This window comes from Haemaphysalis longicornis, unplaced genomic scaffold (genome assembly GCF_048455015.1).
Source record: "Haemaphysalis longicornis isolate Haplotype H1 unplaced genomic scaffold, Haemaphysalis longicornis Haplotype H1 scaffold_13, whole genome shotgun sequence".
In the NCBI taxonomy this organism is placed as follows: domain Eukaryota; kingdom Metazoa; phylum Arthropoda; class Arachnida; order Ixodida; family Ixodidae; genus Haemaphysalis; species Haemaphysalis longicornis.
This window is the reverse complement of record NW_027526233.1, coordinates 2,442,415-2,458,953: the sequence shown is the minus strand read 5'-3', so window position 1 is coordinate 2,458,953 and position 16,539 is coordinate 2,442,415. Positions and strand designations below refer to the sequence as shown.

At 47.3% G+C, this 16,539-nt stretch overlaps 1 protein-coding gene across 1 annotated transcript in view; it reads right to left on the bottom strand.

Annotated features, from left to right (window-relative positions):
* Positions 1 to 230: 230 nt before the first annotated feature.
* Positions 231 to 16,539, bottom strand: part of LOC144164209 (organic cation transporter protein-like) — a 203,190-nt gene continuing 186,881 nt past the window's right edge. The window contains exons 7-10 of the mRNA XM_077694726.1: positions 14,669 to 14,892; positions 11,076 to 11,257; positions 2,943 to 3,094; positions 231 to 2,512 (exon numbers count right to left, since the gene is read on the bottom strand). Of these exons, the coding sequence (XP_077550852.1) occupies positions 2,440 to 2,512; positions 2,943 to 3,094; positions 11,076 to 11,257; positions 14,669 to 14,892 (631 nt within the window). The 3' untranslated portion in view covers positions 231 to 2,439. The remainder of the gene's footprint in view (positions 2,513 to 2,942; positions 3,095 to 11,075; positions 11,258 to 14,668; positions 14,893 to 16,539) is intronic.

The window sequence follows — 16,539 nt, the reverse complement described above, 5'->3', positions numbered from 1 at the left end:
GATATTTCTTTATCTGTATTTTTTTGCCATGCATATTTTTGCATCATCCTTTCGCATGAGTGCATCTGCGCTGCTGCGATGATATGATACTCGGAGCAGCCCACTCCTCCTGTGCATAGAATTTATATCTCCAAGAAATCAAATGAAATCAAATCAAATCAAATCATCTTTATTTTTACAAAGAACATTTTGAAGGAGGCCCGAACAATAAGTGGAGACTGGTCCACTTGACAAGGGTTCGGGCCCCCTTTTACAAGGAGGCATGTTTGACATGTTATACATGTTAAATCATAATACGTACATAAAAAATCAACAAGAAAACACAGCAGAATCAAGTGCACAGAGACAGCAGGCACAACAGCAGGCACAACAGCGGAATCTATTTCACAGAGCAGAATGATAACTTATTCACGATAACACCGCCATACAAAATGAGGAGAAAACATTTTATCAACATATGAATAAGTTCAAAATTTCTCTGAAGGTATCATTCAGCATGTACAAAAAATGTGCACAACTGTTTTCTATTTTTATCGTCTGTTTGTGCAGGTAATTTATGAGCGTAGGGATAGAACAGCGAAGCATTTGTTCCCCATAGAAAGTTCTCGAAAAAGGTATTACGCAAGGTTCTGTGTTACGGGTTTTGTATATGGGCATCTGGCTTTTCATACCTCCAAGGGACACAAATCAATTTTCAGGGTTATTAATGCTTTGTATGTATCTCATCGCCAGATGATAAAAGTAATGATTGCGAGTAGAAACTAAATAAAAAAGGTTGGAAAAGCAGTTTACTGTGCGCGTGGTAATCAACATTGGCTATATGTCGAAGAGCTTCCTTTTGGAGTGCGAGTAGGCGATTTAAGTTCGTTATCGTGGTTTTCCCCCAAACAAGGGCACAGTAATTATTACGAGAGAGGAAAAGGGCAATGTAAATTTTTATATTGATCTGATGCGGTAAAAAGAAACAAAACTTTGCTAAAATGCCAACAGACCTTGCAATACGGGAAATAACCTGATTGATATGCAGATCCTATGACATGTTTTTATGAAAATGGACACCAAGATCTTTAACGGAGTCAACTACTTCTACAATGTTGTTACCGAGAAAAAGACTTCCTTCTATACAGCGGCATGATTGTTTGGGCGAAAATAGAATTGCCTTCGTTTCGTTAACCTTTATCTCCAATGAATTCAACTTGCTCCAAGAGAGCCATTTGTCAAGACAATCGTTTATTTCGAGGTGAAGTGTCGTTGTTGTAGAATTTCGGAACAGTATTGTCGTGTCATCTGCATATATAACAAATGTTAGTTTGGCACTAATATTAACTATGTCATTGATGTAGAGGTTAAACAGGAGGGGGCCTAGGATGCTACCTTGTGGAACACCTGCATTTACACTTTTAAACGAAGAGAGGGAATCACCTACTACTACGGCTTGTTTACGAAAGTTTAGGTAAGCGCTGAGGAGCGGAAGGGGTATACCGCGTATTCCTACAACTCTAATTTTTTTAACAACGTTATGTGATTCAGGCGATCGAATGCCTTTGAAAAATCTACGTATACAGCAGTTATAAATTGCTTTTCTTCAAAAGCTTTTAAAATTACTTCTTTTTGGTTTAATAATGCAAGTTCTGCTGCTCTGCCTTTACGGAAGCCGTACTGAGCACTAGTTATTAGATTGAATTTAGAGGCGACGTTTTCGATTCTACCATGTATAATTTTTTCTAAGCCCTTTGTGAACACAGGAAGAATGGAAATGGGGCGATAGTTAGCAAAATTGTTTTGATCACCACCTTTGTGAAGGACAATTACCTTAGAGAGCTGCATCGTTTTAGGAAAGTTGCAAGTAGTAATTGCTAGGTTATAAATATGGGCCAGTGGTGCTGCAAGTATATAGAGCGTTCACTTAACAGGTTTTAATTGTGTGTCGTCCACATCACAGATACAATCACAAGCCCAACCACATCACAATCAACATTTCTCTGTTTAATAGTCTTTTCTATGTTATCCACATAAAATAATATTTCCGAGAATGTTCTTCAACAGTGTTTTCTCTGAATGCGAAAGAAGGACACGCTCCACTGTTTATACTGGCGCATGCTCTCCTCTTCGCAAATTGGACGTGTAGGTTACAATGCATACCAGGCAAGGGATGTTTGTGCGAAAGTAAAGAATGTTTAATAGGGCCGTCTACATTGCAGCTTGTAGTAATTAATGGCACTGCTTTTCTAAGCGCTTCTGTACACACAACTTTAATAGGTGTTTCTTTGAATAACGGATGCCAGTTTATGTATTCAAACGGTGGACATACAAAATCACCATATTTCTTGTTATGGATAAGTCAAACATTGCAGAGTTTTTCGCGCCACTGCTGGTTGACTACGGGAACACGATTGTTTGTTTGTAGGGCAAGCTAGATTTCCATTCTTTCCTCATATGTCAACAGGCTTCCTCTTGTAGAGCTTCTTTTTCTTTGAGGGGCTGGTTGTGGGAGAAGTCTCCTTGGTGTAGTCTGTAGAAACAAGTTCATTGCATGTAAATGTGAGATAGGATGAAATAAACGCTCAAACATTCAGTTACAAAAAGAGGCGAGGAGAAGAGTTTGAGCTCCCAAGCCAGCCAGTTGCTTCAAATAATGTCAGCTAAACAACCATTTAACCTGACGACGGTAAATATCATGTATTACATGTGTAGCAGCGCTGTTGACTTTAAAAACAGACAGAGATTTGAGATGTGAAAAATTAATCTATAACGTTTGCTATAGGGATTACCACAGTTCGGTGTTCTTGCTTCACCTGATTCATTCCTGCAATGAAACGAGTTACCTATGTGTAAACAAATTACAAGATATTAACGTTATCAATGCTCTTCGTTCCCAGTCGATTCTCGTCGTGTTCTCTGGACTTGGCTATACAAAATTTACAAATATCGAAACCACTTACTTCAACGTTCGGCGTCCGAGCTGATCGGCCTGAGGGAACGTGTCGGGGAGGTCAACCCCGAAGGTCTCAGGCAAAAAACCTACGGCCGTAGCACTTACACCTCCAGCTAGAAGCAGGATGACTGGCACGACTGTCCAGTGGGCGTGATGCATCTGCAGAGAAGTACAAAGGGAAAAGCCGCATTTAACAGATGATATTGCGTTGTCGCAGAGGCGCAAGTTTTAGGGCCTTTGCAAAGACTTAATTAACGATACTGGCCCCTGCTTGAAAACACTGAGCGACACGCCGAAGATACCCCCCTATTTTTCAACTGTGGTAAATGCAATGACCCCCTGTTGCTTATGTCTGGTGTGGGTAATATTATTTGTATTTTAGGCAAGACTTCAGAACCTACGTGCGTACGTAGGTTCTAAACTATCTTTTTGTGAATAGGTATGCATACAACGAGCGTCATAATATCGCGGTGTCAAATGCTTTCCAAATATCTGCTCAAGACCTAATATCTCTATATAGTCACCTTGAATTCCTTCCCTTCGTGGATTGTTTCCCATCGTGTATTCGTGGACGCCACAAAAGCATAACTTTCTGTGGTATTGGCAGTATACAGAGTGGTGTCCCTGAAGAATGAAGTGTATGACAGCCCCGTCTTACCGGTACTCACGTACGGGGCAGGAACTTGGTGGCTAAGAGGGCTCAATTGAAATTGAGGGCGACTCAGCGAGCAACAAAACGGAAGATGATCGGTGTAACAATAAGGGTCAAGAAGAGAGCGGAATGGGTCACGGAACAAACGCGTGTTAAGGACATATTACTAGACATTAGGATGAAGAAATGGACGTGGGCAGGGAAGTATTGCGAAGGCAAGATAACCCTCGGTCATAAAGGGTAACAGAGTAGATTCCTAGAGAAGGCGAGCGAGGCAGAGGGCGGCAGAAAGTTAGATGAGCAGATGAGATCAAGAAGTTGGCCGGGATAAATTGGCCGTAGTTATCACAGGACCGGGATAATTGGAGATTAATGGGGGAAACCTTTTCCCTGTAGTGAACGTAGATAGGCTGGTGATGATGACAATGATAAGCTCATAAACTCTAGGTGCTTGTTAGAAAGTTGCAAATGGGGGCGTGCACTGGCAGTGGTCATGAAGACTTAACGTGATGTAAACTTCCTAGGACGTTATCGCACGAGCCCCTTGGGGAATGCGCTTCAGAACAGCAATTCCGAAGCATTGTTGGTTTGTGCTGAAGGCAAACGTATGCCAGGAATGTTTATTCCACACACGAGCAAGCTAGATTGCTGGAACTGGTAACTTGAGATGTCCTCCCCTGCCGCAGGGGTGTCAAATCCTGGGAGCGTATAAGACGGAAATGACATAGATTGAAAGCTCCTTGAGGAATGTATAGAAGTGTTGATGGTGTCCCATATGCTTACAAGTTTTTTCTTGTGGGATGCGTTTAATTGTTTTAAATAACTTGTTTTAAATAAACTTGTTTTAAATAATAAAGCATTTCGACACAGCGCGTTGCGGCGCCACTCCTCTGCTGAAATAAAAGCGGGAAATAATAAAGAATGAGGGGCCGCGCTGTCGAGTCGCACATCAGGAGCTGTCATTGTGTCTCTGAGCAGCCTTACCCTCTCCTGAATTGATAATTGCAGAGACACAGGAATAAGGGTGTCTTTGACGAATCATGGCACCTCTTAAACAGACCCTTCAACAAAATTTCAATAGAACTATTTTTTCTCATAAATTTGATTTCAAGTGCAATGAAAAGTGGAGATAGTTATTCTTTTTTCCACCATTTTCAAGTAAGGAGAATGTACAGCCTGGGAATTTTTCTCCTGTCATGTTCGGAAAATCTCATAGAAAGAACTAAGGTGGATCGTTAGCAGCATACGCCATAGTTGCCTGCCGAACAAATTCCCGTTTTCCTGGCAAGTTTCTCAAACGTGTACTGAAAACTCGACAGACAAATCATTTCATTGCAGAGTTCATCGCAGCTTTACTATAGACTAACCACGTAAATCCCGTTTGTTAAGATCTGGGACCCCAACCATTCAAACTCCGCATTGTCCCCAATTGTTCAAAGTTAACATTGGCACGTACGTAGAGCACCGCACTTCAAGAGTAGGTTGGTACCACTGTCAACGAGCTGGCAACACCATGTCTTGAAGTTACGTCATTTACATGCGAGGCAGACTTGAGTGCCATCCATGGAGGTACAGACATGGAGAATTCATACACGAACCGCGGAGCGCACGACCGAAGATACCGGTGCTGTCACCTGGCAGCGGTCGTGGAAAACGCACGGACATGCGCAGTTCAGATGAAGGGGCGAGGTGCCTGTCCCACTGCGATATGTTGCCCTCTGCTCGTTCGCATGGTTTCTTTGTCGCCGCGCCGCAAGTGCGGTGCAAGCACTGCAGTTACTACCACCGCTGCAGCTGAAGGTGTTGGTCGAGTTGAGAGCAATGCAGCAAGAATGCGCCGTTGTTTGACGGACTCACGGCTGAGGAAATTCGCAGATTCGGTGCTTGTAGCAAACAAGACATATACCACCAGAATTTGCCTCCAATGATATACATTACTGCAAGCATTGTGTGGTCTGGGCAAATTACTGGCAGAAGTTTAATATTCACAAAGATTAAGAAGATAGGTAGGTACAACCATTCTATATGTCAGTTGCCATTGCACGACCATTTTGGGGGCATGATTTTTTTTGTTTTTTGTTTTTTTGGCAGGGACCTCTGTGTTTGTAGCAATCTGCGGAGCACGCACCACTGAGCATGGTTTGGGCGCGACCCATGTGTTCATCGTTAACTGCTCAAGTTACTGCATTCCACATGCAAAGATATGTCTGCAATATCACGCTAGCACACACGGGGAGCAGGCGCTCACGTGAGCCGAGCACGCAGTGGCCGCAGATATATCGCGCCGCATCGCCAAGAATTGTTTTCAGCGGTCTTGCGGCATGGCGACAAGGCAAAACAGCGAGCGAGCAGAGGGCACCATATCGCAGTGGGACACGCAGCCTCGCTCCCGACATCGCAACTGCGCATGTCCGCGCGTTTTCCCCGGCCGCAGCCAGGTGACGGCGCCGGTATCTTCGGTCGTGCGCTCCGCGTTTCGAATTTGAATTGTCCATGACTGTACACATCGCAGCGCCAAGTATCTTATAGATGTCATTAGGTGGGCTTGTCGTCGGCCGCAGCTGTGGACGGGATGCATGGTTTGTGGGAAACATTCGTATCTATACCCTAATGGTTTCATCTCCGTGGGCAAAAATGCCAAAACCTATGCATCAGGCTAATATGCATACAGCACAGATCTCAGAATTCGTTTAAGTAAACTAAAAAGTATGCATCCACTTCTGCATGCATCAGGCATACAGCACAGAGCTCAAAATTGGTTTAAAGGAGCACTGACACCAAATTTTGACGCCTAAAAAATGATATAATTGGCTTCACTAGTTTGTACAGATGCCTCCCAGAAATTTTTGCAGCGATCCGAGGCCGGAATCACATCTAAGATCGATTTTGATTGCCCCGGCCGCGAGCTTTCACAAATCGGCAGCACTAGCGAAATCGCTTTCGTGTCTGGCCGGTTCAGGGTGACGTCATATAGTCGTTTTCGGAACCGGAAACAATATCCTGCGCAGCGGTTGTCGGTGGTATTCGTTTAGGCAGGAGACCTACGGGTGTAGCTGTGTGAGCAATGCTTGTAAACTTCGCGCGATTTGCGTGTTCGACGTCTTTGCTCTTCAGTTCGTGGCCGGCGCATGGTGTTCCCTTGCACTGGTGCTGAAAACTGCGCGGTGCCGGCACCGCGCGGTGCGCTATGTCGACGCGCACCGTGGCGACGCGGCGGTGGGCGTCGTCGAGCTCGACCAAGTTGTGCTATGCAAGCTCGCGGAATGCGAAGTACTGCTCGTGGAAGTCTGTCCGAGCAAATCGACGACGACGCCAAGATGCACTGTTTTCTACGCGATGACATGCAGCGCTAAACGTGAACTAAGTTCGTGCGCGGCGGCGGCCGCAAGAACTGTCGCCCAAGCCAGCGGCCTCGGCGTTGCTCGGTCAGCTTGGGTGTTGGGAACTTCAGGCTTAGTATCGTGGCGAATATTTGATGGCCGGTATCTCTATAACTGCGAATGACCAGCCCTTACACAACTTTTCACCACACTATTATCCCCTTTTTTGCATACTGAGCTTTATTTTGGCGATGATTTCCGTTTCAGCGATCGGTGACCAAGACATCTGCCGTGGCCTGTTTTTATTCTAGCGCGCGGGTGGCGCCACCTTTCGGCTGCTCGCCGCACCGCGGTGCCGGCAGTGCTGGGTCGGAGCGCCGAACCTCCGCTCCCGGTCAGCGTAGGCTTGCCGTCGCGGCAAATATCTGAACGCCGCTTTTAAATTCAGCGCTGATAACACCCTTAGCACAATTTTTCAACACACTAACATCTACTTTCTCGCATGTGGAACCTATTTTTTGCGATCAGATTGATTAGAAGAGTGGCGAGAAGCTGTTGCTATCACGTTCTGCGCGGGTTCGAGCCGCAGTGATATTAAAAAACGGACGACGGCGAAGACATCGCCGGCCTAATCGCCTGGCCAAATAAAGTTGTTCTGTCTGTCGGGTGGCAGCGACTCATCCGAGTCTGACGATTCAGACGACATGTCGACTGCGCGGGCGAGTGCGGACCATGTGCAATCGTCGCAGACGATGCAGCGAACGTCGCTGACGTCACGGGTGAGACCGTGACGTAGGGCTGGCACGCTTGAAGGCTAGCCTTCGAACGGCCATTTTCCCGCGCGGCGACCAAATTTGAAACTAGTTGCAATAAACGTTCTATTATTAATTCTGTGTTGGTGGCTGACGGCTGCTCGGTTCGATTTTTGTAATTACTGGGCTAATAGGTATTCTTACAGCATAAAAACTGAAAGCGAGAAATTTGGTGTCAGTACTCCTTTAAGGGAACTACAAAGAATGCATCCAAACCGCATTATGGATTATGAGGCGTTTGTGAACAATGGGACCCCCCCTATATGTTCCCGGTGAAGATGCTTTTGCAGATTATCTTGAAAGGCTAGGCAGGACTAGAGTCCCTAAATAGAGCATTGTTGACCAACGCCGCGAGTGCATGCGTCAGTCTACGTAGGACCTATCATTTGCCGCCAGATAAGACGAGCGCAGTCAGTGCGTAAGGTACTATAGTACCGCCACTGAGGCTAGTAATTCAGAAACGCCAAATTTGATTTTATAAGTGTTGCGACATTGCCGCGTCTACGTCCTCCCCGTTAGCTTCTACCGGACCATTTGCTAACAACACTACTGAAGATGAAGGAAAATGTCATCGTTGGACACACTTCTCCAGCCGAAATGCTGTTACACACCCTATTTTTCATTCACATTCTGAGCGACGTCCGTCCCAGACAGGCTCGGAGCAGGGAGGACAATCTCAGATTACCAGAGTTCAGCGAGTAAAACCCGTAAAAAACAGAGACGCGCCCATAAACCGTCGCAGTGTAAACAAATTTTGTGTAATGCAAACTGACCGATGGCGGCAGCAAAGGACAATAGGAGAATAGTGTCTATAATCTGTACGCTTTTCTAGTGACGCCGGCCGAGCGCAAGCGACAAGGCCCCCGAGAAGGCAAGAAACATTTCATTTGTAGTGATTTACAGCAGCTTTTCTGGACATCCACTTTCGCAAGGCGGTGTGGGCACCTATCTTTTGTAGACTTGTTTAAAGATAGTAGGAATTGTTTGCACAAGACTAATAGATTGCAACTAAAACAGTTTAAATATAATGAGCAGGTGATTCATATAATGCAGCATAGTCACACCCGGAATGGGATAGTAATTTGGCCGTGCGCAATACCAAAGTCTTGAGACAGGCGCACTTGATTCACAAGCTCCCGTTTATACGCCATCATCATCATTATCCTTACCATCAGCCTATCTACGCCCACTGCAGGGCAAAAGTTTCTCCAACAGATCTCCAATTAACCCGGTGCTGGGCTAACCGCGACCAATTTATCCCCGCAAACTTCATTGCGTCTGCCCATCTTTCTGCCGTCCCAACACATTCGCCCTCTCTAGGGATCCACTCTGCTACCCTTGCCTTAATCAGCAAGGTTACCCTTGCCTTAACGGTTATCTTGCCTTCGCATTACACGCCCTACTCACACCCATTTCGTCTTAATTTCTACTATGTCTTCCACCCGCATTTGATTTCTTACCCCCTCCGCTCTCATTTTGTCCCTTAAAGCCCAACTGTGCTTAAATTTCAGTGTGACCAAATTTATTCCTATTGCGTAGTAAGTACCCCAAAATCAGCTGGGATGCGAGTGGTAGCCCCGTGAAGCGCCTCGTTAATCAGTCAGAAGCGTTTAAAAAAAATTACCGCGCCTTCCCGCGAGGGGAACACGAGTAAATGCAGAGCATTGGGTCCTCAGTACTGATTGAAGGCAGTGTTGCTTCCATCGCTTCTTCCGTGATGCTGGAGTAGCAGACACGAGTAAACGTGGGAACGAGCGTCAACCAAGGAAGGAAGGAGCAACGCAGTGACTGAAACACGAGCGACCGCTAGCCGGTATATTTGCAGCGCGCGCAGTAGAGGCAGAGCAGTACGGGGGGGAGAGCGCGCATGCGCAAGCAGCGCGCGCCCTTCCACTACCCACCGCGCTGCTATCACGCACCTGTTAGGCCGAGACCGCGACGGAGCGAACGGGCTGACTACGACGCATGCGCGCGCCAGCTGCGGTTGAGAGAGAGGAGGGAAGTAGAGGCGCACCTGCTGCGGACGCCCGTTGACACCGTCCGACGCAGGAACAGGCGAGGCTAAGAAATGCTCTGCATTTAAAAAGCTCCGCCACAGACCACGCTGCACCTGCCAACAGGTCGCGTAAACGGCACTTACGCGCCTGTCGACGGGGGCTTCTTCCTCTGGCCAGCCAGGCCGCCGGAGAACCGGTCGAGCCCGGCTGCGACACTTTCACCCATTTGCTGCCCCGTGCGCACGTACAGCGTTCGCGCAGACTTTCCTCCGAGCGTTTGACCGTCCGGGTGCTCGCTGGACGGCTGCAACGTCACTGCAATGGCCGTGCTCTCGTCGGTTTCGATTTCAAAGTCGCGGATTTTTTCAGACCGCTTGCAGGGGCCCACGCGCGTATTTCAGCGGTTGTATTTTTAATCTTGCTTTTTTTTAAGAAGACCATACGGAAATAGGGTTTTCAACAGGTCGAAATTTCGGGTGCAGTTGCCCTTTAATGTGTCACCTATCATATTCCGCTGCACTCCTCGCTGAGTCGTCCTCAATTTAATTTGAACTCTGTTAGTGATCCTCAAACTTTCTGCCCAGTAGGTGAGTACCGGTAAGGTGCCGCTACACTTTCTGCTTCAGGCGTAGGGGTACAGCGGTGACGTAGAGGTAGAGCTATCCGCTTCGCGCGCAGAAGGACTGTGGTTCGAATCCCGGTACCACACAATTCCCACCGGATTAAAAAAATCCGCATGCTCATGGAATCGCAGGAGGGGGCTAGGGGTGCGGCCTTATTCGGGTGACCATCGCCGACGAGGCCCTCCCTCGCCAGAGCAGGATTGGCCAGCCTGGTGTAGCAATGACCACAACCTTCCATGAATACATCAACACAACCCTGGATCCCGTTTATTACGTAATGTTTATAAACCACAATCACGGCACATTTTCTGTTTGGTGCATAAATATAAAAATAAAAATATATTCAGTGAATTCAGGCGGAAACCAGGTCGGCTAGTCCGAAATTCTGCAGTTATTGCATTTTATAGTCGCTCGTGCTATCGAAGACGAGAGTTCATAGACCTGTCCACCTAATTCCAACTCTGCTCATGGCTTCATAACTTCAAAGTTTACCACCCAAAGTGAAAGTTCCCCTCAGGGAATTCACTGGTTTATGACAATGGAAAGGGATCAGTGATGCACGTCCGGTGAACTAGTTACGCAAGAAGAACAGAATAATGAGCGTATTAAGCTCGCGGGAGCGTACGTGATAAACCATGGTTCTTCAGAGCCAGGCACATCAATATTTATATAATAAACCCTCGCAAAGTTTAATCAGTCATATCGTATTGGAAGTGGACATCAAAATGCTTCGTACCAGATCCCTAGTGAAAGGCGAAAAGATGCCGCCGATCCTTCCCACTGTAAAAGACGCAGCAAAGCCGAAGCCACGGATTGGAGTAGGGAACAGCTCCATTGTGTGGACCCATTTGATGCCCGTCGTGACGACAAGCAAACAGCGGCTCGTCATGTTCAGCGCCAGGCCGAGAAACGGTACACCTGGAACGATACGCGAACAGTGTGACGTTATTGACCGTTGTGCCTTTATGTTTACCGACGGCGATACGGATACATGCGGCCTTATCTCCGGTAAATGCACATCAAGCCAAGGGCGGGAAATTGGCAACGAAGTAGAATCGTACGAGAGGATTCTAGATTAAGCGTTCTTCTCCACCAAGATGTCAAGTTAGACGTGTTCGTACGCATTCTCATCGGGGAAAAAACGAGGGCACGAAACGCAGAGAGAAGAAGATTGTCCTCGTATTCTTGTCGATTCATGCGGGTGTTATTTTCGATAAGGTGAATGTTCAGCCGTCGGCTCCCAAAAAATCTGGAGCATTAACCGGATAAACAGAAACGACAAAACGAAGGCTTGGGTAAGTTAAATAAATGTAGAACCACAAAGGTTACATGCAAAACTACGGGAAAATATTTGTGAAATATTAAGCTTCGCAAGTCTATTCATGCATATCTAACTTTTGAAAATAACGTTTTCTGTATGCATGAAAACGACTCTACATTGCCTAGTTTCTTGTATAAAATATCGTATGGGCCTATGGGATCTATGGGGATCTTTGGGAGACGACGTTGCCATGGATTTGGCGTAGACGGACTGATGGTGGTGAAGATGATAATGATAATGAATAAAATGCATCTGATATATACACACAACAATAAAAGGCTCATACCAAGTGCTTCCTGTTGTTCCAGTCACTTCGAATAGCGTTGTATGTTTTGCCAAAAATAAAATGCGAAGGCGCTAACGTACTCAAGCGAACAGTTTTTTGCGTGATTTTTTTCGGCCTGTTCACTAGTTGGTGAAAATTAATCCGGAGCCCTCAACTATGGCGCGTCTTATGGCCTGTGTAGCGTTGGCGCGTTAAAACCCCATATTCGCATAGATTCGAAGGTTTCGCGTGATTTTATCGTGAAAGCTCTTGTTCGTGGAACAATGCCTCCTCATGCACTAACATAGAGGTCGTTGTCGTGTTTTTGGAATATTTATAGCTGCTACATTCCTTCACCTTTAAATTTTATCTTATAGAAACCAACAGACGCTTGTAAGACATAAGCCCAAGTATACAGTACAATTGTGTCCGTACCGCTCAAAGTGATGCCCAGTTTATGCAATGCCCGTCGCAGACCTCGCTACTTCCGCTCGCTGCCTGCCGTGCCCGATTAGAGCTGGAGGCACTACGCGGCGCATTTGGCTCTGACATTGAAATCCAATAGAACAGTCATTTTGGCGAGTTCCCTCATACTTTGAAAGGTTTAAAGGCGCGGCAGAATAGTACGGGGCAAATACACAGGGAGACCTATGGTGGCGTCTCCGTGAGAACCAATTGCCTCTCCGTGTTTGTGTCCCCTGTTTTTCTGCACGCCGTTTAAACCTTTTCAAATGTGCGCATTTTATTTGCGTTCTTTTTTATGTTGCACTTATGATCCGATACTTATTTTGCATTGGCTATTATTCTGTGAACCTTCTAAGACACGTCGTGCAACGTATTGCAAATCCAGACTGAGGCGCTTCGTAAACAATATGGGGTGCAAGTGAAACCGAAACAGTCTGTCCAAGCTACAGCAGATACTGCTGGTGCCATCTGTTGGTGTTTCATGCAACATACACGCACGCACACGCGCACGCGCAAGCACACACACAGAGAACCCACGCAGAGCACACACATACACACAAACTAACACACACAACACACACTTACACACACACACACGCAGGCACACGCACACGCGCACACAGAAACCACTCACAGCCAACACACAACACAAACTCTTAACAGAACTTACACGCAACCACAACACACACAGACTAAAACACAAAACGCACACAACACACACACACACACACGCACACAGCACACACACCACACATACACATACGCACACAGCACACACACCACACATACACATACACATACACATACATACACAAACTAACACAGAACACACACACGGACGCCCGCACGCGCACACGCACACACAGAAACCACACACAACACACACAACGCACACGCACACTGTCTATGACATGATGTTCTGTGGTTTTTTGACAACATAGTACCAGTGTGCGCAGCACATCCGTGTAAGTGCGACGTTCCACTGTTAGAGCCGGCACAACGTCCATGCCCGTTCGAACAGGGCTTGTAACATCGGCTGGTGCCGCTGGGGCCATTGCTCGCCGAACTTCATCTCGAACGACGTCGCTAAAGGCAGCGAATGTTGGTAGACAGTCACCATGCTTAAGGAACCGCAGTCTTTCACGCGCGACGCTCCTCAGGAGCTACTGGAGAGCGTGTTCATCGTTGACCGCTAAAGCGCAGGCGGCCACACTGGCTTGACGCCTGTACTGCATGGTGCGCTGCTGCAGGGCCCGCTCCATCGATGTCGCTTCCCGAACGAAGTCAGCAACTACGGTTGGCGGGCTGCGTACAAGGGCAGCGAAAAGCTGTTCCTTTACACTACGGATCAGGTGGTGCACCTTTGCTTCACTCATACCATGGTCAGCTCGCCTATTCAAGCGCGTCATCTCCTCGACAAACATAGAGACGCTCTCGTTTGGTTTTTGAGCCCTGATTGTTAGAGTAATTTCGGCCTTTTCCTTCCGCTCGCTATTCTTGAAGTCGTCGAGGGATTGCCACCGAAGCTCCCACCACCTTGGAAATGAAGGCTCACGATTTTTGTACCACGTCTGTGCTGACCCTTCGAGTGAGGAGTAAACACTTCTCAGCTTATGTGCGTCGTCCCACTCGTTGAACGCAGCGACCCGACCGAAATGATCGCGCCAGTTCTCGACATCTTTGAAAGTGTCGCCGTGGAACGGCCGCGGAGTGCACAAAAAATGCACGACCAGCAGCGAGAAGGCTCCGCGACCCTGATTGGTTTAGCAAGACGTAGTTGTTGTTATGAAGCGTGCAGGCGTCATCAGCAGGCCAAAGTCTGGTTGTAGACGTCGAATGCGGCGACTTGATTTGTCAACTCGTGTTGTCTCCGGACGACACTCGCGTGGGTCGATAAGCTCGCCTGCTTCGAAGTGCATGGAATTACCCAGCACCTCAGCAAAATATTATTTATGTTTATAAAAATGCCTGATTCAAAAGCTCCAATCTACCCCTGCTTTTCAATTGATTATTCAACGCGAAGGCTGCTGTTTTTAGTATGTCCAAATGTGACAAAAGCATTGAGCGAGCCGTTCATTGTTATATGTTTCAGCACAAGGCATAACCCTTGTGCGCACGTTATTTTTGCTTTGTTTTTTTGTTACCTTAGACTCACCGTCGTGTTAGTTATGAGGATGGTTAGATATCTGAAGACTGAAGTGGTGTGCTCCCTGTACATGAAGCGAATATCGAATACGACGATACAGCCGACAACATTGTTGGCCCTACAGAAACTCACTTGAAGGCACAGCGCAGCTTCCGGCCGCCGCCAAGCAGGTGAGGAGTGTGAACAGTATCTGTGATGTTCTCCTCCGGAAGTAGTAGACAACCGCGAAAGATAGGACGGCACCCGGTAGTTCAAGTGCTGAAGAGAGTGCGAACTTCACAATATGGCTGGTGCCGACGCCCCCTATGTCGGCGGAGAGTAGTGCCACGGCGTACAACAGGTACGTGTCGCAGAACCTGGGAAGAAGTTTAGCTATGTTAGCCGGAGATGTCCCCAAGGCGACATTTTACGCCTTATAAAAGGTTAACTGACGGCAGGAAGGAGATGTTTTGTAAGTGCACTTTCGGCTTATGTCACTTTCTTTGCTGCCTTGGAGAGCCACAGTGAACATTACCAGCGTGTGTCCCCAGTGTGGCCTTACGCTGTTTTTACAACAGAAAACGCTGTTTATGCGGTAGACATTGAAATTAAGAAAAAAGCTAGCAGAATGTCGACCACAGAGGGTAGTTGTATATTTAGCTGCAGACGTGTTCATCCACACATTTCAGGATAATAAAATTCCGCCTCTGCTGTTGGGCTCGCAAAGTTCTGTAATTTCGAGCAGAACGAAGTCAAGGAATTTCATATTATATGATCAAAAGTAAAAACATCTGAAGTTCACCAATACCCCATCTGATGTTTTTTTTTTATCCTACGGGCTCCTCCCTACTGCACATCGTCCGTACCTGCCGGAGCTCTGGTCATCACGTGCACAACATCTGTGTTCTCAATACGATCTGGTTACCAGTGTAACTTAAGGACTCTAGTAGCGCGATCCCGGCCCTGCCACAAGGCAGCTGAGCCAGGCGTGATGGAGCGTACGGATGCGGGTGGTCATTAAACTCCGCTAAAGTGAGAAGAGCAACCAGACCCCGATTCAAGAAATTTATCTCGAAATTACACAACGGCACTTGTGCTCCCTAGGTCCAATACAAACCGCGTTGCGTGCGCGCACTCAAATAGGTTAGAAGGATAGGTTCCCATAGCTCATTAGGTTTTGGAAAGGACACACGGGCGAGTTTCAGTGCTGATAGAAGAATCAAAACTGATTCCGTGTATTCGTTGTACTACGTGCCGGCGGAAATTCAGCACGACAATCCGAACGCGATGAAAACCAATCGAACATATAGTGTGCGCATACAGGCCCGAAGTTGTCACTTGTTGCGCCATCTACCTACGCAGGATATTTCTTCAGAAAACTTGCACCATCCTACTTAGTGAAAGTAGGTGAGCAACGGAGCTCTGCGTCCCGCCGCATTCGCGCCCCTTCCTGCTTTCTTTCGTGATGTCATTCTTCGGGGGCATGCTGTTCTTCCTCGGTCTGTACAATATTGTTACGTTGCAAAGACGCGTAAGGTGAAGCTATTTATAAGTCAGAATAAGCCGGGAAGCACTGGATTCGGTAGCAGCGTGAGTCCGGGGCCAAGCGTTGTAGTTCTCGTCGTCTTCTATCAGCGGCGCAGCGCCCACCGCATGTTTGGCGCGAACAGGGATTGCCCCGTCACATGACCCCCGGCGGAAGAGGCACCGTCTTGGTGCTGTCTAAGGAGAATCGGTCAGCGGGGGCTGATATGGCTTGAGGCGGGCGACATGGACAACACTGGTAGGCGGGACAAGAGAGGACGAGGCCCAAGTAGAGACGGTAGGAGCAACCTCATACGTCACATCTGTGACGCGTCGCAACACTTTGTATGGACAACAATAGGGTTGGAGCAGTTTTTCGGACAGGCCAACACGACGTGCAGGGGACCAGAGCAGGACGAGGGATCCCGAAGGAAAGTGGACCGCGCGGTGACGTTCGTCGTACCGTGTCTTTTGTGAGACTTGCGAAGCAAGAAGCTGGT